Raw genomic sequence first — 26,423 nt, forward strand, 5'->3', positions numbered from 1 at the left:
AGCATCCTTCACTCATGCTGCCAAACATACCCTTGTAAAACTGACCATCCTACCAATCCTCGACTTTTGCGATGTCATTTACAAAATAGCCTCCAATACCCTACTCAACAAATTGGATGCAGTCTATCACAGTGCAATCCGTTTTATCACCAAAGCCCCATATACTACCCACCATTGCGACCTGTACGCTCTCGTTGGCTGGCCCTCGCTTCATACTCGTCGCCAAACCCACTGGCTCCATGTCATCTACAAGACCCTGCTAGGTAAAGTCCCCCCTTATCTCAGCTCGCTGGTCACCATAGCATCTCCCACCTGTAGCACACGCTCCAGCAGGTATATCTCTCTAGTCACCCCCAAAACCAATTCTTTCTTTGGCCGCCTCTCCTTCCAGTTCTCTGCTGCCAATGACTGGAACGAACTACAAAAATCTCTGAAACTGGAAACACTTATCTCCCTCACTAGCTTTAAGCACCAACTGTCAGAGCAGCTCACAGATTACTGCACCTGTACATAGCCCACCTATAATTTAGCCCAAACAACTACCTCTTTCCCAACTGTATTTAATTTTAATTTATTTATTTATTTTGCTCCTTTGCACCCCATTATTTTTTATTTCTACTTTGCACATTCTTCCATTGCAAAACTACCATTCCAGTATTTTACTTGCTATATTGTACTTACTTTGCCATCATGGCCTTTTTTGCCTTTACCTCCCTTCTCACCTCATTTGCTCACATTGTATATAGACTTGTTTATACTGCATTATTGACTGTATGTTTGTTTTTACTCCATGTGTAACTCTGTGTCGTTTTATCTGTCGAACTGCTTTGCTTTATCTTGGCCAGGTCGCAATTGTAAATGAGAACTTGTTCTCAACTTGCCTACCTGGTTAAATAAAGGTAAAATAAATAAATAAAATAAAAATGTGCTGTTGACCTATCTACCACCAGGCCAAAAAACGTGAACCCGAACCCTCCAAGATCCTCCCCCACAGTTTTCCAATAGCTGTCCCTCAACCATTCGAGACCCCTCCCACAGTCCCCCCCCAGGAAGAAAAATATCAAATACAATGAATTCCATTCCCCACCCCCAAGAACCCCCCAATGCACCAACGACCAAGAGAATGAACTAAAGAGAAAAAATGAAAAGACAGAAGATAACAGCAAACAACAATGCAAAAAAACCAAAACAACATTTAAACAAAGGACATCAAGGACAACTAAAATCATAAAAGCAATGCCAACTGTATATGTGTGTGTGCATGTCTGGCACTATTACATGCATTGTGTGTGTTCTTGTATATGTTTATTTGAATGAGAGTGTGTGTATATGCATGTGTACAAACATCTGCACGGAGTCAGCCTCAGGCAAATCGGCATTAGTTGTAAAAACACTGCCACTTAGTGTCATTCAAATGTACTTTTTATCATGTTTAATTTTGACTTAGTTTTGACTTTTACCTTTGACCATCATCTCCCTCACAGCAACTCCACTCCCACTTGTCTCCAATTCCACATACCAACCCTCAGCTTCCCTCAGCCCATCCCATCTATCTCTGCTGGCCACCCACTTCGGGTTTCTACGCAACACATATCTTTCAACTATGCTGTGATGTTTAACGTACAATTTCAATCTATCTAATCAAATATAATCCACAGATTGCAAGTTGAAGATAAATACTTTTACTAAGAGTATTGGTATATTAGTAATTGTCTCTCCAGATCTCCTAACAGTACTATTTCTAGGGTCAATTTTAGATCAATACTATGCATTTTCAGCCATTCCTGAACCTGAGACCAGAAACAGGCTACCTGAGGGCAATACCAAAATAAATGGTCTATTGATTCTGTATCCTCACAACAAAATCTGCAGAGCTTTGATGCTTTTATGGCCCAAATATTCAACATTTTGTTGGTGGCAAGAATTATATATAATAATTTTGGCTGAAAAGCACTAATTGTTGAATCTTGCATTGTTTTATATATCAACTCATACACCCTCTACCATGGAATCAGTTCATCACAAATCTCTTCCCAACTATTTTGCAATCTGTATGGCACAGTTGTCAACATCCTGGTCCTCAAATGATACTGGAATACTTTCCTATTTATGCTATTTTTATCCCTCTGCCAGTTTTGATCCTTTATATTGGGCAGACAGACCAGTTCCCTTCCTCCTCACGCTGCCACCTGCCTCCTCCATTTTTGGGGTAATGCTGTAATCAATTGGTTTACTCTTGGATTGAGCAGACCTTTCCGTACAATTCTGATAACTCCATGAAGGACATAACTCTACCATTCCAATTTACAATATATGAACAAAATAGCTTTTTCAAGCATCTTTCCCTTAAATACAGGTATTTTATCAACCAGCACATTTGGGTTCAGCCATAATATTTGTTGTAATATTTGTTCTACCTTTTCAGGGGGGTGAAATTGAAATTGTAGCCAGCTTTGCGATGCTTGTTTGAAAAAGAGAGATATGTTGAAAAAAGTATAATTTTCAATGAATCTAAAATGAGACATGGCAATCTGCACAAAGGCAAAAAGGCCATTTTTAAACAATGGATTTCTTAGTAATCTACTTGAGAACCATTTAGGGTTCAAATAAAACATTTGAATGAGTGAAGCTTTTAGAGAGAGGTTTAGTGCTTTTATATTTGATCATCTCAACCCACCCAATTCATTATATAGATAGGCACGCTTTATTTTGTCTCATATGATTTGATAAGCGAATCATCAGGAGTAAGCAGCGCCATAAGTAAGTGAGTAAACTGAGATGTGACTAAGTAGTTAATCATGCCAATTTTTCCATAAATAGACAGGCATTTACCTCTCCATGATTTCAGGATCTAGTCTATTTTTACAAGTTTTCTATTGAAATTCATTGTTGAGAGCTTATTTATATATTTTGTGACATGAATACTGAGTATGTCTACTTCACCATCAGCCCATTTTATAGGTAAACTGCAGGGTAATGTAAAAGTTTTATTTTTTAAGGATCCAATACGTAATATTGTACACTTATCATAATTAGGTTTTCGTCCAGAGAATACAGAAAAGTTATCTAGATCTTCAATGAGACATTGCAGGGATCTAGCTTGTGGGCTTAATATAAAACTTGAGTCATCGGCATACATGGACACCTTTGTTTTTAAGCCTTGGATTTCTAATTCCCTAATGTTGTTATTGGATCTGATTATAATAGCTAGCATTACAGTGGCCATAAAGAATAGATATGGTGACAGCGGACACCCTTGTTTAACTCCTCTTGACAATACAAAACTCTCTGAGAAGCAGCCGTTATTTACTATTTAACTCCTGGGGTTGCTATACATATTTTTTTTTACCCATTTTATAAGACAACTAACGGAATTGAAAAAAACCAAAACAGGTATTTAGAAATAAAATCCAGTCTTATTTACCATAATTACTGCTTGTAAAGTTACTGCCATAAGAGGTATTATGAAGGTCAAAACTAGAGCTTTCAAATGTATGATATTTAGAATTCAAGAAATAGGTTCTAGCAATATTTGTTTTATTCCCTTGCCTGTTTGCCTGTGAGCCAATGCCACAGATGTTGGAAAATTCAAAGATATTATGTGTGTATGTCACGCCTTGGTCATTGTATTTTGTGTTTTCGTTATATATTTGGTCAGGCCAGGGTGTGACAGGGGTTTATGTTATTGTATTTCGTATTGGGTTGTAGTATTTGGGATCGCGGCTGATTAGGGGTGTTGTATAGGCTTGGCTGCCTGAGGCGGTTCTCGATCAGCAGTCAGGTGATTCTCGTTGCCTCTGATTGGGAACCGTATTTAGGTAGCCTGAGTTTCGCTTTGTCTTTCGTGGGTGATTGTTCCTGTCTCTGTGTAGTGTTCACCAGATAGGCTGTATAAGTTTCACGTTCCGTTTGTTGTTTTTGTATTTATTTAGTTATTTCATGTATCGTCACTTTTTCCCATTAAAGACATGAGTAACCACCACGCTGCATTTCGGTCCGACTCTCTTTTGACAAACGAAGAACGCCGTTACAGTGTAGCAAATCTGAGTAGGTTGATGTGTATGATATTGGATGTGATATAGTGAGTGTGTACGATGTCTGTTTAAGAGTAAGACTATAATGTGTAATGTCCAAATAAATAATAATTCTGCATGGTTGAGTGTCTATGAGTGTAACATGTAGTGCATATAGCCTTAATATTCATGATGATAATTGTAATCCATATCGTATCACCAACATAGTTGCATCATAATTACCTTTAACATAATTGAAAAACATATCCCAGCATTTCCATAGCAATTGACGTTTCACATGATCATGAGAGACCTTGCATTACTCTAGAGATGGCTTCACTACAGTACAAATGTATTCCGTACAATATGTTATTATTCCCCAATGCCCCTATTCTGATATCTTCCCCTTGCTTGTTGTAAACATATATAAACTTGTAGACAAGTACATAAAAAATACAGACAAACAATAAACACATGAAACTATAAAACAGTTCTCGACAACAGAGAGGGAGAGAAGAGAAGAGAAAAGAGAGAAAGAGAGAAGAGAGTGAAGTCAGGTGTGTGTGTATGTATAAATGCATATGTGTAAGCAAGCATGTAATTGAGTATGTGTGTGCTCATATCCACTTCATAATTTTCAGATATTTTTACAGTTCCCATGTCTTCTTTTTTTTGTAACCTGAAGTTCCTGTAGAATTTAGTACAGCCACGGTGTCATGGAGCTGTCTCGGAATAGCTGTCCATCTATAAAGAGTTTGTCCACAATGATAAAGGCATGCCTACCATTCTCCCTTTATTATCTTTGTACCAGATACAGTCTCTTACGATGTTTGTTTATCTCCCTTGGAAATTGATCATTGAGACCGAATTTTGTCCCTTTAAGCTCCCTTCCCCTGCTTTTGATCAGCTCCTTTTGTTGGTAGTGTTCAGATTTTGTGATGATCGGTCTGGGACCCTTGGTCTTGTCGCTCCGAGCTCCAAGTCTGTGTACTCGGTGGAAAGCCACCTTGTTTACAGGCTCTATAGGGAGTTTCAAGGCGGATTGCATGAATTCTCTTGATCGCGCCCTCTGGATTATTGGATGCATCCTCAGGAATCTCAGAATAAATTAGATTTTCACGAATGCTACGACTTGTGAGTGTCCCTGTTTACCCTGAGTAGACAATCCATGTTGGAATCGTGGATTTTTACCTTGGCTTGAGTGTCTTGTTTTCTCTTTGGAGCATGAGAATTTCACTTTGGCTGAACTCCAAACTCCCCCTCAGCCCTGCTACCTCCTCACACAACTTTTCCAGTGTTGCATGGATTCCAGCCAGAGCTCTAGCCTCTACCTCAATGGTAAGTAAATTGTACGTGTCTGTATATTAATCTGTTTTTCTTTTTTTTGTTGGGTTCAAGTTATTTTGTGAGGTGGTCGGATCTTTCCATGATGGAGTATGTTGTTCCTCCATAGCGTAAAGCTGTTGGTACTCATCGATTTCCCTCAGGATCTCCTTAGTATCCAGATTGGCTCTTTACTGCAACCAGTTGTTTTACGAAAAGATAACAATGAGTCTTTCCCACAGCGATGACAGGTGTCTGTAGTACAGCCAGCTAGCACTTGCAGAATCCACGCAAAAAAAGCAACACAAACTTGCAGTCCCAGCCGTAAAGGCTAACCGCGTCGTGGAATCCTTAGCAACAAAACGTTTGTTCGGATTAAAATCGATTTAATGAAAACTTTTTAATATAAACAACAAACCGAGTGTAGACAGTACACTGTTCTGTTGCGCTCTCTGATGACATGTCTGATGACGTATATCTGGTACACTCACCTGTCTCTATAAGCTCTATAAGCTTGGCATCTTTAATCTCTTTTATTACTTGTTACTTTTATTTCTTACTCTTATTCATATTTTTTTTAAACTGCATTGTTGGTTAGGGGCTCATAAGTAAGCATTTCACTGTTGTATTCGGCGCATGTGACTAATAAAATGTTATTTGATTTGACATTGGCCATTGATTACATTGGCCTTTGACTTTAAGGCACTACAGAGGGTAGTGCGTACGGCCCAGTACATCATTGGGGCCAAGCTTCCTGACATCTAGGCCATATATACTAGGTGGTGTCATAGGAAGGCCCAAAAATGGTCTCTCTGCTACCGCACAGCAAGTGGTACTGGATTGTCAAGTCTTGGACCAAAAGGCTCCTTAGCAGCTTCTACCTCCAAGCTATAAGACTGCTAATCAAATTGCCAATCACACTATTTACATTGACCCCCCCCCCCTCCCCCTCGCATAGTCACTTAACAAATGACCTAGACTAACCTGTACCCCTGCACATTGCCTCCCTACCGGTACCCCTGGTATAAAGCCTCGTTATTGTTATGTAAATTTATTGTGTTATTTCTTGATTGATTCAATTATTATTTTTTACCTTAGTTTATTTAGTAAATGTTTTATTAATAACACTCTTTCTCGAACTGCATTGTTGGTCTTGTAAGCATTTCACAGTGAGGTGTTGTATTCGGCGCATGTGACAAATAAAATTTGATTCACATCTACATTGCCTTCAGAAAGTATTCCCACCCCTTGACTTTTCCCACATTTTGTTGTGTTAAAGGCTTAATTTAAAATGGATAAAAATGAGATTGTGTGTCACTGGCCTACACACAATAGCCCATAATGTAGCGGAATTATGTTATTTACATTTTTACAAATAAAAAAATGAAAAGCTGAAATGTCTTGAGTCAAGAAGTCGTCAACATCTTTCTTATGACAAGCCTAAATTCAGGATTAAAATATGCTTAGCAAGTCACATAATAAGTTGCCTGGACTTACTCTGTGCAGTAATGCTGTTTAACATGCTTTTGAATGACTACCTCATCGCTGTACAACATACAATTAGCTGTAAGGTCCCTCAGTCAAGCAGTGAATTTCAAACACAAATTCAATGACCAGGGAGGTTTTCCAATACCTTACAAAGATGCAGGCATCCTTCCTCAGTTGCCGGAGAGGAAGGAAACATCTCAGGGATTTCACCATGATCCAAATGGTGACTTTAAAACAGTGACAGAGTTTAATGGCTGTGATAAGAGAAAGCTGAGGATGGATCAACAACATTGAAGTTACTCCACGATACTAACCATAAACAACAGAGTGAAAATAAAAATAGCTTGTACGGAATAAAATATTCCAAAACATATGTTCTGTGTGCAATAAGGCACTGAAGTAAAACTGCAAAAAACGTGGCAAAGAAATGTACTTTATGTCTCGAATACAAAGCATTATGTTTTGGGCAAATCCAACACAACATATCACTGAGTAAGTACCCCTCTTCATATTTTCAAGCATGGTGGTGGCTGCATCATGTCATGGGTATGCTTTTATGAGTATGCTTGTCAATGGCAAGGACTAGGGAGTTTGTCTGGGGGAGAAAACAGAATAGAGCTAAATACAGCAAAATCCTAAAGAAAAACCTGGTTCAGTCTGCTTTCCAACATACATTGGGAGACAAATTCACATTTCAGCATGACAATAACCTTAAAAGGCCAAATATACACTGCAGTTGCTTACCAAGACGACATTGGATGTTCCTGAGTGGCCTAGTTAAAGTTTTGACTTAAATCGGCTTGGCAGGACTTGAAAATGGTGTCTAGAAATGATCAACAACCAACAATTTTTTTTATTTTACCCTTATTTTACCAGGTAAATTGACTGTGAACATATTCTCCTTTACAGCAACAAAGAGGGGAATAGTTACAGGGGAGAGGAGGGGGATGAATGAGCCAATTGGAAGCTGGGGACGATAAGTTGGCAACGATGGAATGAGGGCCAGAGTGGGGAATTTAGCCAGGTCACCGGGGTTAACACCCCCTCTTACGATAAGTGCCATGGGATCTTTAGTGACCACAGAGTCAGAACACCCGTTTAATATCCCATCTGAAAGACAGCGCCCTACACAAGGCAATGTCCCCAATGACTGCCCTGGGGCATATGGGATATTATTTTTGACCAGAGGAACTTGACAGAGCTTGAAGAATGTTTAAAAGAATAATGTGCAAATATTGCACAATCCAGATGTGCAAAGCCCTTAGACTTATGCAGAAAGACTCATAGCTGTAATCACTGCCAAAGGTGATTCTAACATGTATTAACTCAGGGGGTTGAATACTTATGTATTCAAGATATATTAGTGTGTTATTTTATAGTCTCAACGACAACAGTGAACAGGCGACTCTGGGATGCTGGCCTTCTAGGCAGAGTTCCTCTGTCCAGTGGCTGTGTTCTTTTGTCCATCTTAATCTTTTATTTTTATTGGCCAGTCTGAGATATGGCTTTTTCTTTGCAACTCTGCCTAGAAGGCCAGCATCCCGGAGTCACCTCTTCACTGTTGACGTTGAGACTGGTGTTTGCTGGTAATATTTAATGAAGCTGCCAGTTGAGGACTTGTGAGGCGTCTGTTTCTCAAACTAGACACTCTAATGTACTTGTCCTCTTGCACAGTTGTGCACCGGGGCCTCCCACTCCTCAATTAGCCTTTTTAAATGATAAACTTGGATTAGCTAACACAACGTGCATTGGAACAAAGGAGTGATGGTTGCTGATAATGGGCCTCTGTACGCAGATGTAGATATTCCATTAAAAATCAGCCGTTTCCAGCTACAATAGTCATTTACACCTTTAACAATGTCTACACTGTATTTCTGATCAATTTGATGTTTTTTTAATGGACCAAAAAATAAGCTTTTCTTTCAAAAACAAGGACATTTCTAAGTGACCCCAAACTTTTGAACGGTAGTGTATATGTATATATATATATTCTTTACAAATGTTCTAATTTTTCTTCCACTTTGACATTAGAGAGTACTTCATGTATATCGTAGACAAAAAAAATGACAATTCAATCCATTTTAATCTCACCTTGTAACATAACAAAATGTGGAAGAAGTTAAGGGGTGGGAATGCTTTATGAAGACACTGTAATAGTCAAAGCATAATCTAAAAGCAGGTGAGCTGATTCAACTCTTTTATGGACATTTTCTTGTCTTTTGTGGTGAAAAACTGAGCCGGCCGAGCATAACACATCAACCCTGTTACCCATAGATCGACAGACTAGAAATGTTTTAACACATACATTTTTTTGTGAAGCTGTACATTCAATTGCCCCTCCCTGTTGCACACAACAAGCTTGCATTCCCTCTATAACAGGGGGATTCATGGCAGATTTAAGATTAAATCATCAACCCTGTTACGGTCAACCCTGTGACTTTATTTGGCACTTATTAGACACTTACTATAATCATTTTTTTATTTGACTTATTAAGTTGAACATGTGCTCGTTATGACAGAATGTTTAAAATAGGATGAGTCACACTTCCCATTTCGCAGAACGACTCAACTATACAGTAGGACACACAGGGCGGCCATTTTGTTGTTTATTGATGTAGACCTAAATATCTACCCAGGGCCATGGTAGATTACAGCCTGTCAGAGCTCTTGATGGATCTTAGTCCTTAGATAAACATAACAAATGGCATTTTGAGTGAGCTATGGCACTCAATAGTGTTTATCCTGCTGTGTAAGGCACATACTGTAGGCCTCTGTCAGACCTTGGAGCACTTCCATTCATGCAGACAAGCAACGTGAATGTTAAAATAATGGTGACAACTATTCATGGAAACGGCAGACGTTTATTGCTGTCAAGCCGGCAAAGCTACACTCAGAAAACAAGGGGGGTTGGGGAAGATTTATAAAACCTTGGACAAGTCATGGAGTGTCTAGAGAATACAGCCAGTAGGAGCAGGTTTGCATTTTCATTGCATTTATTGAACATGTCATTTTTCAACATGCCAGTGTTAGACAATCTATATTGCCCTGAGTCCATGAAATCAGTCATCTGTGGAGTGCATGGGTGGTCGATGTTGATAGTTATACTGCTAAGGTGAGGAGGGGAGCATTTAAGGGTGCAACCTCCCATTCCTTTGCATTCCAAGCAGGATGCACAGGCTTTGTATGTATTGCTTGTTGTTACTCTAATGTCTTTCCCCCTGGGTATATATCAAGTATTCAATCTATCTATTTTTAAAGGGACAATCAGCAGTTGCTACATTTTGAAGAATATACCTTATCAATGTCTCATGAGTTTAGTTAACTGTCGTATCGCATCAGAGCTCAAATTATAAGCTTGTTTCGCTCCAATGTCTGTAAACAAAGTACATATAAACAAACACTATATAAAAAAAGTCCAAAAATGCTAAAACTTGAATTTTCATATCATGGATGTCAGTCCTCACATCCACAGCTCTATCTATGAATTTGACTGTGGTTACATTTCTCCAGCTCCATAACTCCGCTTTTTACCGAAACAGGAGCGGGGAGCGGGCTTTGTTATTATTGCTACTGCCGATTTACGCTTTAATCCCTTTCCTACAGTAGCTATGTAGCTCCCATTGGGTTGAAGTTCTCTATGTCCTTCTTCATGTTTGTCACACAGCGGAGTTCCTGTTCCTGCTGTGGGGAGTGTATCTGTGTTACACTGTGAGGACGGTGCCGTCAGCCTTCCACGAGCCCCGTTACATGGCCATCGCCCTCCACAACGAGCTCGTCCTGTCTGCCATCTTCCATGTTATTAGGTAAAGATCCCAACCTGTGGTGGGGAGAGATATGACAGTATGGATGTGTATATATTTTTGTAATGTTTAGCTATATTTAGAGATAAGTATATGCATTGAATATTACACATCGTGGACTTTAATATGTTTTATATGTAAATAATCGGACACTTTCTTGTCACTCACTGTTGGCTTGCCTATTGCTTTCCACCAATTTGCCACGATATTCAATGAGCCACAAGTTTAGTATCTCGATGCGTTTCAAAGGGGAGTTTTGTTATTGTATCCAAGACTATGAATATGCCCTCTGCTTTCCGTGTAGCCTAAATTAGATGTTGCACCGTTTCAGCTGACACCACCAAACCCATTCCCAGTTGGAATCCTACTTATTGAGAGCTCAGCTACATCAGATTATTCAGTCATTAGGCACGTCAACATGATTTATGTTTTGACACACCATAGATATTCAGAGCTATTGGCAGCATCATTTCAGTTAGACGTTAACAGAAATTACAGATAGGATGGGCAGGCATGGACGTTTTACCTTTTAATCGGTCTGTTATATTTGTCCTGTGGAAATGTGTTTTTTGCATATCCCAACTCCCCCTGAGACACCCTTGGAGAGTGGAGTCAATGTCAGCCATTATCAACGGCAACCCTGAAACAATTAGGGTTAAGTGCATTGCTCAAGGGCACATCAACATATTTTTCACCTTGTCAGCTCAAGGATTTAAACTAGTGACCTTTCAGTTGCTGGCCCAACACTCTAAGAGCTAGGCTACCTGTATTTAGCTGGAAATCTGACAGCCAGCGTGTGTTTATGGCGGCGTTCGACTTCTGTTATGGTGTTGGGATGGTTTCAGCAGCTAAAAGCAAGACGAGGCCCAACGTAAATGCAAAAATGTGTCTTGTCTGTTTGGGAAATGCTGAGAGCTTGTCACCAGGGAGTATCGCATGGGCTTGTTAGAGCTAACACAATCTATGGCTGTTACTCATAGAACCTGCATGTGGTCCCACTGTGACCAGTTAAGTCAAGGAGACTTCCTGTAGCATCTGTAGGGGCAATTAGTGAACTCTCTGTTCTAAGTGTTCAGATCATTATTTGTGATTATTTCAGAATCCACAAATTTACTCTAAGCTCTACCGATGATTTTATTGAATGTTTTCTTAATGAGGTGTTTTGGGAAACACTCTTGAAAATGTACCACCCATTCTCTCTAGACCTTAGTCTCCCCTCATGGTTTTTAGCTACCACTACTTTAACTGTACATGAAATAACCATTCACTAACTCCTGCCAATTAATGAGCCTGCTGGATGCCATTTACTGGGATGTAGGCTTTCAAGTGGTTAAATTACTGTGTGACAGGACATGCCTCCTAATCACTCTACCTGGTCTCAGAGCATTTGGTATTATTCTATACGTAAATCCGAGACACTCCATTTAGTATGATGTTACATTTTGTATGATTTGTATTAACTTGTGGATATCCATTAGCCATTCGTATGATATGTTACGAATTTGCTAAATGTACAATACATTACTACTTTGCTAAATGTACCATATGTTCCACATTTGAAAAACGTTTGATATGTTACGAATTCAAATTTGTTGTGGCTAATGTTAGCTAGGTGGCTAACGCTAACGTTAGCTAGGCGGCTAATGCTAATGTTAGCTAGCGGGCTTGCTAGGTTTTTTTTATTTATTTATTTTTTATTTTACCTTTATTTAACCAGGTAGGCAAGTTGAGAACAAGTTCTCATTTACAATTGCGACCTGGCAGGTTAGGGATTAGGGTTCAGGTTAGGAGTTTGGTTAAATGTTTAAGACTAGGGGTAGGTGAAGGTTAGCTAAAAGGGTTAAGGTTAGGGGAAAGGGAAGGATTTTCTAACATGCTAAGTAGTTTAAAAGTTTTAGTTTTTGCCTTAAGTGACCTTCTGTCTTATGTAACCATACCAAACTTAACATACAGTATCATACTCATTTCAGTATCCCGGATTTACATGTACTATGTTATGTTTAATGAGACCAAGCTGAATTACAACACTGTAGCTACTGTAATTAAAGCACTATTCCACAATTACATTTTGTTCACTCTGGAAACTGTTAGTATGTGTTCTCCTTGATCGTCAGTCGAAAATAGATGTGCAGTGGATCTATAATCAATGTTGTTGCTGCCTCAAAGTGACTTTTTTAATACAGTTCAGCATGGAACCCACTGGGCACAGACATAAATTCAAGCTCTATTCAATGTTGGTTCCACGTCGTTTCATTGAAATTTCATGGAAACAACGTTGATTCAACCAGTGTGTGCCCAGTGGGAAGTTATCAAGCTGCTTCTTCTAAATCAGAGCGAATCAGTGTCCTATACTGTAACAATCCAAGGTGAAGACAATCTCCCTGATGGGAAATGGATTACTGAGGCAGTAATCAGCATGGATAAACCACTCCAAGCAGTGAAATGAAATATGTTCACGCCCAGACAGAGTTTGGTTTAAAATGAACATCTTATATCCTGTCTATGTCTCTCACACTGCCTGCGTGTTGAGAGGTTTGCTGCAGCGCAAAAATACATTTCTTATTGATACAGTACACAAAAACCACTGTCATTCACTTAAATTCTGCAACATGCATTATGTGTTTAGTGTGATGCTGAGAATCAGCAGTTTTGTCGGTCACGCTATAATGTTCCTGCCAATTCATTTTTGGTTACGGGTTAGGTTTACAGTTAGAAAGAAATAACACTGCCTGCCACAATCTATTAACTATTACATGTATAGATCAGCTATTGAATAAAAACATACTAACGGTGACATTATGTACTGTAGCTAACAGGCCCAATTTCTTCTCTGCAAACTGTCAGTGAGGCAGATGCCAGCCCTCTGTGGATTTCTCAATGAGCTCTATGATTAATGACTCTGCATAGCATTATTCAAATGGGAATCTCATCTGTAACCCAACACAACCTCTGCTAAATATAGAACCGGGTCCTACTGTATGTTTTGTAATGTGTTTTTTATTACAGTTGTTTTTTTCTACATTTTCACACTCAATTAAAAAAACTTATTTTTGCTTGCCATCTCTCTCTTTTTCTCTCTCTCTCTCTCTCTCTCTCTCTCTCTCTCTCTCTCTCTCTCTCTCACTTACTAATTCAACCTCTCTTTATTTTTCTCTCTCTCTCATTCTCTCTCTCTGTCTATCGTTCTCTCTCGCTATTTCTCTTTCTCTCACTCTTTTTCTCTTTCTCCTTCTTTTTCGTTATCTCTCATTCTTTCTCTCGTTCTCTCTTGCTATTTCACTTTCTCTCGCTCTCCTTCTCTTGCTCTCTATTTCTAAATTTCTCTCTCTTTCTCTCTATTTCTCTCTCTGTTTCACTCTTTCTTGTTCTCTTTCTCTCTCTCTCTCTTTCTATCTTTCTCTCTGTACAGGTTTACTCTTGCACCTGAGCTCCACCCAGACTGGATGCTGCTACTATGGTTTGCTCACACCCACCTGACTGTAACTGTCACTCTGGGGCTAATGATTGTCCCCAAGGTAAACCTCTCATTCTGAGCATAGCATTGCTTTGCTATTATACATCGAAATCAAATCAAACTAAGTCATTGCACTCTCTTTTGTCGACTACAGTTTCTGCTTCATGGTACTCACATGAGAGATGACATTGCCTCTGAGGCCTATGAGGATGAATTGGACATGGGTCGCTCTGGATCTTACCTCAACAGCAGCATAACATCAGCCTGGAGCGAACACAGTCTGGATCCGGAGGACATCCGGGTGAGCAACTTTCCCTTTCCATTTTTTAAAATAAATTCTCCCATTCAATTGCATAACCTTTTTGATACAGTACGTTTTGAATCCTTGTCCTCTGACTGTGGCAAAAATAAAGATTTTTGCAGATGTAATGTCTAGCAACAGTCTTTGGGGAAAACGTATCAGCGGGAGCAGAGGTTTCCGTTTGTTTATTAGAGTTGAATAATTTTTGGGCCAAAGACTTGAGCACATTGTCCAAGTCTATTTATCAGAGCGAGAGATAAGATCTCCTAAAATTATGCTTGAGAGAGCAGTCAATACATTAAATTCAAGACCAATGCTCAAAGACCTAACAATAAAGCACACTCCAGTTTCCTTATTTAAAGCGGCAATATCTAACCTTTTTTGGCGACCCGACCAAATGCACATAGAAATTGAGTTATAGATCTGTCATTCGCATTGAAACCAAGTCTAAGAAGCGGTAGATCCATTATATGCGCGCTATTTCTATGCTACCCATGCTTAGGTAGAATTTTTGCATCTTTTTGGTTTTGTACACCAACTTTAAACAGCTGGGGGAAAAATGGTTATGGAAAATATGTTTCACAGCCGTTTAGATGGTACAGTGATTCTCCATACAATGACTGCTTGTTTTTTTCACATAAACTGAAATTAGATTAACTATCACAGTTTTAGCAACCAGGAAATGGCGGAGCGATTTCTGCCTATTGCATCTTTAATACTGTCCAAAACCTGTTTTTTATTTATGTCAAAGAGCATGTTATACACTGTGTACATCGTTGAAGCACTGTCCGTAGTTTAAGCACTGTTCATGTTTCAAATTCAAGTGTGCATGTTCTGTATTCAATTGATGCATCGTTAAAACACTTAAAACACTGCAACGCTATCGGGAAACCGGGCCCAGATCACTTTTAGTCATATTAATTCATTTTAATAGCTCTATTTTTTTGTCTTATTCTTGTCATTATGTGTTTTCCATAAATGTCCAGGAGGAGTTGAAGAAACTGTACTCCCAGTTGGAGATCTACAAGAGGAAGAAGATGTTGGCCAACAACCCTCACCTACAGAAGAAGCGCAGCTCCAAGAAGGGACTGGGTCGTTCCTTGATGAGACGCATTACGGAGATCCCAGAGACGGTACACCGGCAGTGCAGCCGTGAAGACAAGGAAGGGGGCGATCATGGGAGCAATCGCAACAGCATCTGCGTCTTGAGGAAGAACCCATTCGACCCCTCTCATCCGGGGAAGCCTGCCAAAGAGGAGTCCTTGAAGAGCAAGGTCTTCACCCTGAAGAAGTCGCACAGTAGCTACGACCATGTCCGCGACCAGAGCGAGGACTCCAGCAGCTCTATTACTGACAAGATGGAGGTTATGACCACTGAGGGATCCCTTATAGACACCCTGATGGGCAAAAAGCTGGTCAAGAAGAAGTCCAATGAGAAGATAGATGCTGTGAGCGAATTGACTGAGAACGTTCCCTTGGTCTGCAAGTCGGCCAGTGCTCATAACCTGACACAAGACAAGAAGCCCATCCACCCAAGAACATCCATGCTACAGAAGTCACTGAGCGTCATCGCCAGCGCCAAAGAGAAGACCTTGGGCTTGACAGGAGGGAAGACACAGACTGTTGAAGACAGCAGCAAGAAGTTCCAACAGAACGCTAAAGAAACCAAGGGAAGTCCAGAATCAGAAGACGATTGCTATCCTCACATGATAGGTAGCCAGTCGGTGGAGTACAAGCAGACTGCAGCGAAAACTGGGATCATGAAGCAGCAGGTGAGTGGCAGCCAGCCATCCATCTGCTCTGACCCATCGAAGGCCAAGGAAATACAAGACCTCACAGAGGTGTGTCCTTGGGAAGTAGAGGACCTGCCAACACCTTCTGAGAACAAGGTCCAGAAGCATGTCTCCATAGCACCCGAGGAAACGACCACAGTCCATGGAAATGGAACCAAGGGGGTCAAGCCCCAACAGCAAAAGCAGAAAGGTAGTGACCAGTCCTCCACAAGTTCCCGGCATTCTAAAGACATCCAGCGAGCAGACATATGCCCTTGGGAGGATGGAGTTGAGAGAAAAGCCCCAGTGGAGGGATCCAAGCCGCAATCATCCAGTCAGGTTCCTCAACCTGCTAAGAATATCCAGTCTAGCCAGCCTCCACCTGCAGCAGAGTGCTCTAAAAAGAAGGTTGACGTATGCCCTTGGGTCTTTGAAGAGGAGCCTGTCAAGATAGCTGAGGTAGCTTGTTCACCTGACAAGACTCGGCACAACAAGTGCACTACTCTAGTGGAGAGCAAAGGGAAAGGTGCTCTGTCAGAACCACTCTGCAAATTACCAGGCAGCTCTCTCCTCCAGCCGGTTACAAAGGTTGACGTCTGTCCCTGGGATTATGACACCCCAGCGATATCTCCCAATTCTGAGAAAACTCCTAGTCCTACTACAGTTTCCAAAACAAAGGAATTCCCCTCCAAAAAGAAGGGCACACCTTTCACAAGAACTTTTGAGAAGGAGAAAGAGAAGGCACAATACACTGACGATGACAACTTTAGAGCGAAAGCCAAGGACAAAAGTAAATCCACAGAGAAACATATGAGCCAATCCAAAATGACGGAGGTGTGCCCTTGGGACGTAGAGAGTAGTCAGGAAGTGCCAATGGTAGAAAAACGGAAAAGTGCAAATGTTGGAGCAGTTAAAGGGAAGCCGGTTGAAGTCTGTCCGTGGGATTATGAGGATGCATCAGAGAAAAAAGGAACAGACAAGGGTACTTCTGCAGCGAAACAGAGTAATCCAAATCCCAAAGGGGGGGTTGTAAGTGGCGGGAAAAAGGCTGATGTATGTCCTTGGGACTTTGACGACAGTACTGCAGGGAAAAAGGCCTGACATAAATCAACATTTATGGACAACTGGAAATGTAGTCGTTGTTGTATACATTGTTTTCCACTTTAGAGTCCTCAAATATAGACTTTTACTATGAATATGGTGACTTCGACGAAAATATCAAGTTGCACAAGTTGCCTTCCTTTCCAATATTTTCCCCCGTTTTGTCTTTTTTTGTGTGAAAATGTATAAACTTACGAAAACAAAGCAACAAAATCATATTAAGCATTCCAGATTCTTACAGAGTATTCTGAATGGTAAATCTTAGTCGTACAATTATGCAACTTCCAATTCACTTTATGGGCAATGTTGAATAGACATTTCTCATATTCTTTATGAGTGGACATTTCAGTGGACATTTGCATTTAAAAAAAATATGTATCTTCTTTCAATCGGTCATAAAAAGCCCTCCACACACTAACATGGCACACTTCGAAAACAAGGTTAATCGATATTATGTAAATAGATGTTCTCCTGCAGGTTTTATTAACTGAAATGTACTAGTTGTTGAGCATGAACTACCATGTCTATGTTTAAAGTCAGAGTGGCTTGTTGAACAAATAATAGAATGCCAAAGATATAGGGAACATCTTTAACAAAATAGTGGAAGAACTCACAAGAATCGCGTCATGACAAACAACTTAACAACTTTTGTGTGCCCAGACCAAGGCGCTGCTAGTGAGGAAATCAGCTTATAGCACTTTAGGCGAAAACCTTAGGGAAAATGTTTTTCATCACATACTTTATTCAGCCTCATGGTTCTAGCAAGTCACCACATGTACATCCATGTTTAAATTGCTGAGTTTTTAGATTTCCTTTAGTTCTCAGCAATGTCTAATGCTTCCAATTCTGCAGAAATGTTTTACTGTATGTGCCTAACTAAATAGAACTGTCTTCTTTCAGTCTGTGTAAAGTCCTGAGTGGAACAGGGATAGTTCTTCAGCATTCTGCCAAGGTGTATTATATAAACAGCATGCACAGTGAGGTAACGAGAGGGGTGGGATCCAAACGGTTTGTCAACTGAAGCAAATAATAATTAATTTGTGTTATTAATACTTCAGCATGGTTTTTTTCCCACTTTTAGAAAAGCATTAGCTCATCCTTTTAAGATTTTGCATTCCCAAAAGCACATTGAGAGTTGAAATTATACAATGGGGAGAGGCATTATGGCATTAATGTGTGTCGAATTGTTCCTCTTTCTGGATAGAACATATACCTGTGTTTGTGATCGTTTTAGCATTTTTATACATACAGTATATTTCTAGTGTTTAAAGTATAATGCTCGTTTTATTGTCTTAGGACTTTTGCTTAACACTGTCTCTACAAATTCTTGGCAGAATAAATTCACACCAGGTTTTCATTATTCATATTCAAAAGTATTATTCCTTATTCACACTTTATGTCTAACGTTTCCAAAAGCTTCAATTCTTTGAGCAAGCAAAAAAAGCATTTTGCTTTCAAGCATCAATTAAAGATGAACGTTTAGAGGAATATCTGAGTTACAAAATAGCTACATCACAATAATAATTTATTGTAGTTTATTAACCATTCTGGTTCTTAGCGACATCTGATGAAAGGTAATGTAATGGAAATAATATATCAATATAACAATAATGTAACAGTGTACTCATAAATTCGATGATATTTTGGACTGAGTTGAATGTTGTCATTGGTAATGATTCCTGTACAGCTATCATAGTTGTTTGTTACAGTTGGCATGGATTACTGTAGGGTATGATGCCTGTACATGTGATTAGGTAATCAAATTTCGGCTTCATTCAAATTATAACATTTTTGCTCAGTAACTTAACACTCGAACAAGTAGATTTAACTTGTTTTCAAAAGCAAAATAATTCTCAAACAATATTTTTTATGCTTTTATGATCTCTTTATAATATTTCACTTGATTTTGTTTAACAACCAAACAGGTACAGTATATCATAATATAGCCACTCCACATCCAGACTCTATAAAACATGATTGAGATGTTACATCTTATTTCTGTCTCCCTCTACAGAGAATTATATCTACCATTGACCTCATGGGGCCATGTCTGAAATATGTCAAACCCAGACTATCAGCCTTAGAGCATGAGATTGAGATTTGTCACAGGCTTTGCTTAATGGGCAGCTGGAATAGTGTTTGAAAGGAAATGTCACCCTGCCTAGTTTGATTGTAATGGTTTGATGGACCTCGATGATATTTATGAACTAGACGTATCAACCATCACATACATTGTGATATCTGCTCTTAAATGCCAACTTCAGACAATCCCAGGGACCTAGCCTGCCCCTAGCCAACAGTATCCCCTCAAACACTGATAAGATGAACCCATTGGCTCTTGAGCATATGATACCTGGTCATTTCAGCCACTGTAAGATCACTACAAACAACTCTCGAAGCTAAAAAATATATTATGTTTTACACCATTCATTCATAATTGGGTGTCTTCATACCTCTCAAATGGCGTGAAAGTGCTGTTAAGTACCAATAACAAAAATGAACATCACACAGGTCTTAACAGTCACATTAGATACACATAACCTTCAATGATATGTGTATCAGTACCTTGTGGCAGTCGAATCAGCTCATGGATTTGTAACAAAGTGTATCAATCTGTGTCTATTTTGTCAGTCTCTCTGGAAATGGTCATTGTATGTATAGTACGTCCTACATACTTCGCTTCTTGAACACAATGATGACTAAAGACCCATTGTTACCTGTAACCTTTTCAACATGAATATTGTGTCCTGTTACTTTTCTTCGATCTCATGATTTTACTTTTTAACCATGGGCGATTTCCGTTCGTAAGCTTGTTTGATTTAACCTGACTTCTCTTGTGACCAAACCAAGTCACTGATTGGGAAATACTACTACTACTACTACTCAGTGCTGTAACGTTGTAACTATTGCTCTCGTGGCTTCTGCATGATATCAAGAAATTCGTAGGACCAATGTTTCACTGCCCTTGATAGAACAAAAAAAAAAAAACGGTATCTTTTATGGACTGTTACAAGTTGTTTAGTGAGTGATACTGTACCATTACCCACTGTATTATGTGCTTGTTATACTTATTGCTCTATGACAAGCGTATAGCATCCGTATATGGGAATATTTGGTAGATTTATATTGTGTTATATTGTGATAGCATGTACATAAAAAATACCTCCTCTGCAATAAATATTTATATGAAACTCAACTGTGTGATTGGTGTTTTACAGGTAAGAATGGTCGGATATCGTAGGCTATACGTGTATCTGTTGATAGCTTACTTAGGCTAAAGCCATATTTTCTGATGGAATAATAGGAGACTGAAAAGAAAACGTCTAGGTATTTCTCGACATTTTTCAAACAATTTGTTTTGCCCTCAGTGTGTCCTTTGCCTATCTTGAATGACAAAATCTTGTCAAAGATAACAAGGTGTAGAAGTGAAATAACTGACATTCAAAATCTCCAATTGGGAGTCTCTGGGGTGAAAAGAAACCAGAGGGAAAACAAACATACCAAGAGTTCCTTATGTCCTGCCATTTTATACTGAGTTAATGTAATTATGCATTTAACCTGTGTTAGAGAAATTGAGTGGAGATCCTAATTAGGCATAGCCTACTTGTCAACTGTATAATGTGAGTGAAGCATGCTTAATTCTTAACACTGAACAGGTGGCTGCCATAATTTAAATGTGTTAGAGATGAATATAAGCAAATTCTTGAGTTTATACGCACATTCTCAATAGCTCTCAAAATATTTCAACAGGTGCTCCATCTTCAAAGCATCCACAGAACCTATTTCAGCTAAATCCCCACACAGTATGATGATGAAGCCACACTGGGATTTGATAATTACAGTATCTCAGCCTTTTTCCTCCCACCACCATTGTGTGCATACAATACACTAGCAGTGGCTCCAGTCTAAGATGGACACGGGACACTCCCAGGGCGCATTGTGCCGGGCCAGTAATTTTCCCTCCCTGTCTCAGGTTACTTTACTGTCTCTGAATCCTGACTTTGAGAAATGCATCCCTTTAAAAGCATTGTGCACCATAACCACTTTAGGATATTCGTATGCATGTCCTGGCTGCTTTCCTGCAATGCTTTTATGGGATGTTGTGGTCTTTTAAGCCTTATTTATACCTGGTTCTATTATGTGTCCTGTGTCCTGATCTTGTCCAGATTCTGATTGTGCACACATTTTCAGACATGTCTACACATTGTATTAAAATGTGATTCTTATCTGTACGCTGTGTCCTCAATGTGACCAGATTTGCTGGTCCCTCCCTGTATGCAAGTTATTTGACATATATTCTTTCAAAATAATATTTATTATCACACATATTGATGCCACAAGTCAATTATTTCACACATAATTGATGAACAATGGTGCAAACTGTCAAGGATTTTACAGGGTGGAATATTGATGATTTAAATGGTTTCACTGTCCAGATCCGTCCACACTTGTGTGCCTGACTACCTTTAGTTGTGGGCAGGAAGATCTGATCAGAATCAAATCAAAACATGTCTTTTGAATACCTACACCTGTCTAAAAATGTGGGCACAATAAGAATGTATACAAGATCAGGACAAAGGAGACATGTTTTGACCATGTATAAACAGGGCTTTATACCGAGATCAATAGTTCCCCTGCAGAAAGAGAGAGCAGGATAAGATGACATCACATTCTGGCTGGATTATACCTCTTACAGTAGCTTGAAATCTATTGAATCAAGTATACTATTGCCCAATGCCCAGGCTAACAGCCATTTGAATTTCCAGTCTCGAATGTGTGTATTTCAAATGACTTTGTACTGACCGAAATGAAAGCAATCGCTTCACTATCAAGCCACTATGCTTTTCTCTTTTAACAATTAAGGAGAAAAATAGCCAAACATCAGTCAAAACCCCCTCAATGGATTGTCTAGAGCCGATCAATGCAAACCCATCAAGTCAAACCCCTTAAAAATATATATATAAAAGTCAAACCCAACAATAGATTGACTAGAGCTCTAAACAGAATCCCAAGGCCTCGATTTAAATGTCCAGGTTCCTGAGAACCATTCACCGTAGGTTCATAGCATCAATCAGTATGCTGGCGTTTTAGCGCCAGAGTATTAAGAGACTAAAGACCTAGTTGCGCTTCCCCTCCCTGTCAATCTGAAAATATGATGAGCTATAATGTAACCTAAACGCACCCTGAAAGAATATAAAGAAATCATTTTAGGATTGATTTTCTGTTTTCAAGAGCACTATGTGTGCCTGCCTGTCCAATGAAGAGGTTTTACTACTCGGCTACAGGGATCTCAAATGTTGAAATATTGGTTGAAGAAATAGTAAACTATGAGAAATGACCTGTGACTAGTAGACGTTATTGGTTTTCTCTTATCAATATCTTATAGGTCGTCTTCGAGGTTATTCATTCTACTGTATGTTGTGAAAAAAAGGAATGTTCAGTGTTGTGTTTCTGTGACGGAATGGGAAAGTGTTATTGCAATTGATTAGGCCTATAAAGAATGATCCGAAAAAGGTCAATAGAGGTAAATGTCATGCAATTCACATTCAATTCAACAGCATTAAATTATACTGTTTGAGTAGGTTGAATCAATCTGATGGATTAATCTGAGATGCATCATAATCTGTATATAAACAGGTTTGTATATTATACTAATGATATTATGTTGAATCTTTTCCCAATGAAATTCATCAATATTGCTTACTACAGTAAACCTTCTACTACACGACAACAGTTCTTAGGCAACTGTTTGTGATGTGATTATGCCTGTCTAGAATGTGTGTGCGTGTTTGCGTGTGTAAAATTTGAACATGGTACGATGAAACTACACGTGACAACATTTGAGCAGGTGAAAACCCAAATGTCTAATGTCATTGAGAATATTTTACTTTAAAATGCATCATTGATATTACTTCAACTTAAAACAGATGGTTCCTTGCAAGTTTTTATCAAGTTCCCAGTTAATCCCCTAGAGTGTTTTCAGAACATTGTGCCAATATCCCCTGGATAACTTGGGACTGAACCTTACTTGGGATTTAAACTCACAATCTCTTGGTTGCTAGGTAGCTGAAGTGCCTGCTGCGCCACCAGTTATGTGGACATAATGCAGATTGACTATACATACACTCAGTGGACAGTTTATTAGGTACACCCATCCAGTACTGGGTCGGACCTCTTTGCCTCCAGAACAGTCGTAATTCTTTGGGGCATTGGAACATTGCTCAATTGGTATCAAGGGACCTACACCATTACATCACCAGCCTGCACTGTTGACACCTAGCATGATGGGGCCATTGACTCATGCTGCTTACGTCAAATCCTGACTCTGCCATCAGCATGACGCAACAGGAAGTGGGATTCGTCGGACCAGGCTATGTTTTTCCAGTCCTCCAGTTTTGGTGATCTCGTGCCCACTGGAGCCGCTCATTCTTGTTTTTAGCTGATAGGAGTGCAAACCGGTGTGGTCGTCTGCTGAAATAGCCCATCTGTGACAAGGACTGACAAGTTGTACGTTCCGAGATAAGGTTCTGCACACCACTGATGTACTGCTTCATTATTTGCCTGTTTGTGGCCCAACTGTTAGCTTGCACGATTCTTGTCATTCTCCTTCGACCTCTCGTCAACGAGCTGCTTTCATCCACAGGACTACCGCTGACTGGATGTTTTTGTTTGTCGCACCATTCTCGATAATCTCTAGACACTTTTGTGCATGAAAAGCTCAGGAGGCCGGACGTTTCTGAGATACTGAAACCAGCGCGCTTTGCACCATCGATCATACCACGCTCATAGTCGCTTGCCCATTCTAATGTTCAATTAAACAGTAACTAAATGCCTTAATGCCTTTCTGCCTGCTTTATATATCAAGCCACGGCCACGTGACTCACTGTCTGTAGGAGCGAACCATTTTCGTGAATGTAATAGTGTAAAATATAGTGTACTCTAACCACACTTGTGACTCAACTGGGATTTGAATCCCAAACCGCTTAGTTGCTAGCAACTTGAAATGTCCTACTACACCACCAGGTGCATTCCTGCACTTTGCTAAAAGCTACCCAGAATCAAGTAAATAAATATCACCATGAACATTACATCAACGTAAGACTAGCAGTACTCAAGCACACTGGACATAGAGTATACATGAATGCTTTGGGGATTTGAACTTGCAACCTTTTGGTTGAGTGCATCAATGTTTCTGCAGTACCACCAGATTCATACTTATTGCTTGGAATGTGTACTAATGCACAAAAAATAAAGGTATGGTTAGGGTACAGTGTTGTTCCCTGTGATTACAAAAGTCGAAGGTACACTTCAGAGGTATATACAGTATATGAACTCACATGGTACAATTTGGTACATTGTAGGTATAATGGGAAATTTTTCTACGCAATATTATTATATTGAATATGAGGTACAATCATCACTGCGCTTTGATAAATGGGGGCAATGTACTGGTGGGATTCATGAGCATATTTGGGGACGTGGTACAAATACATGTGTATTTGTGCCAACCGTCAGTGGAAGTGTTGTAGCAGTTGAAGTGTTTGACGGTTATGCCAATTCAAGTAGAGCACCTCCTTTGACACTGTTTGTACTGCAAATGTTGTAAGAGTGATGGAGAAACAAAGCTTACAGAGGCATTGAGCATTTCCAGCCAATTGTGTTGAAAATATGTTAAATACTCAAGTGCTGGTCAGAAGAATTTAGAACAGCAAAATTACTACAGATGATATTGCACACGCCGTAGCGCATGCACAGAGTGTAGCTTTCTTGTTTTCTACCAATACCAAACCAATCAGGTGGTTGTACAAAGAAACCAAGCTTTGGACGTCATTGTTCACTTGCTTCTGATAAAGCAATACAAGCATCGGCACACTGCTTCTAAATTAACAGCTTAGCGATTTCAACGCATGCCTCAGCACTCTGGTATTAAATTGAAAATACAGCTGTAAAGAGTTTATTGTGCATTTTCCAGTAATATAATGGCAACTTGTTGCTGTGAATTTGTATGCAACTGGCTGGAACTAGCAATACATTCCAGTAACCTACTGTGCCTTCACTGACTCTTCTGTTGACAACATGTAACATTACGTGCTACTTTGCAGCATACTGTAGCAGCGGTAGAACAGTACAGCCATGGATTATTGGAGGCTTGGCTTTCAGATAGCTCTTATTGGTCTCCAATGAGGGGGGACGTTATCCCAGTTAATGTGATCTGTTGTATTCTGCTCATAAACACTAAGCTTGTGCAACGTCAGTTCTCCAGCATTGTTAAAGGCAGACATCAGTGCATGTGATACTGAAGGGCCATACAACATTTCATTCATTCTTAAGAGTCAATTGATGCACATGTGTCAATCTGATTAACATAACAAACTAAATAAATCACCATTAAAATCTCTGTTTAAGCTACAGATATCAGGTTTTTGCATGGGCTGCATCTCAATCCACTGTGTCAGCCTTCCGCATCTGCAGTGGAAAGTGGCTACAGCACTGTGGAATGTACAACAACCAACTTGCAGCTAGTTGACAATACGTTTTTGAAAATGTAACTTTATCTTTCTGTGAACGAGCTGCCCTTAAGCTACTGGAAAATGCACAGTAACCTCTTCACAGTGTAGCTCTTGAGTGTCACAAGTTCATACAATGTTTGCAGAACTGACCCTTTTTATTTTAATAGGCAAGTCAGTTAAGAACAAATTCTTATTTTCAATGACGGCCTAGGAACAGTGGGTTAACTGCCAGTTCAAGGGCAGAACAACAGATTTTGTACCTTGTCAGCTCGGGGATTTGAACTTGCAACCTTTCGGTTACTAGTCCAAAGCTCTAATCACTAGGCTACCCTGCCGCCCCAGTGTCCCCATTTTAGCAGTGCAGAAATTTATTCTTGCCAATAAATCTGTGGTCTATCTCTGTCATGGCCACAGACCTAATTCAGATAGCTGGTTTCCCCCCATGTGGAAAAACCACATGACTTTACATGGAAAATCACTATTTCACACGTAAAATCATATGCTAAGCTGACATGGAATTGTTTTAAGGTGGTCATACTATGGATAATTTTAGGACCCCTTTAAGTACAAGAAATATATTCAATTTTCTAAAATAAAATATTGATTTTGGTCATAAATGGCAAAAAGGACGGTCAAAAAATAAATCAACAGAAACAAGGTA

At 39.5% G+C, this 26,423-nt stretch overlaps 1 protein-coding gene across 1 annotated transcript in view; it reads left to right on the forward strand.

Annotated features, from left to right (window-relative positions):
• Positions 1–20,448, forward strand: part of gpr158a (G protein-coupled receptor 158a) — a 104,296-nt gene extending 83,848 nt beyond the window's left edge. The window contains exons 8-11 of the mRNA XM_020494083.2: positions 10,489–10,627; positions 14,034–14,139; positions 14,233–14,379; positions 15,366–20,448. Coding sequence (XP_020349672.2) covers positions 10,489–10,627; positions 14,034–14,139; positions 14,233–14,379; positions 15,366–17,252 — 2,279 coding nt within the window. The 3' untranslated portion in view covers positions 17,253–20,448. The remainder of the gene's footprint in view (positions 1–10,488; positions 10,628–14,033; positions 14,140–14,232; positions 14,380–15,365) is intronic.
• The last annotated feature ends 5,975 nt before the right edge of the window (positions 20,449–26,423 follow it).

This window comes from Oncorhynchus kisutch, linkage group LG11 (assembly GCF_002021735.2).
Source record: "Oncorhynchus kisutch isolate 150728-3 linkage group LG11, Okis_V2, whole genome shotgun sequence".
Lineage (NCBI taxonomy): Eukaryota > Metazoa > Chordata > Actinopteri > Salmoniformes > Salmonidae > Oncorhynchus > Oncorhynchus kisutch.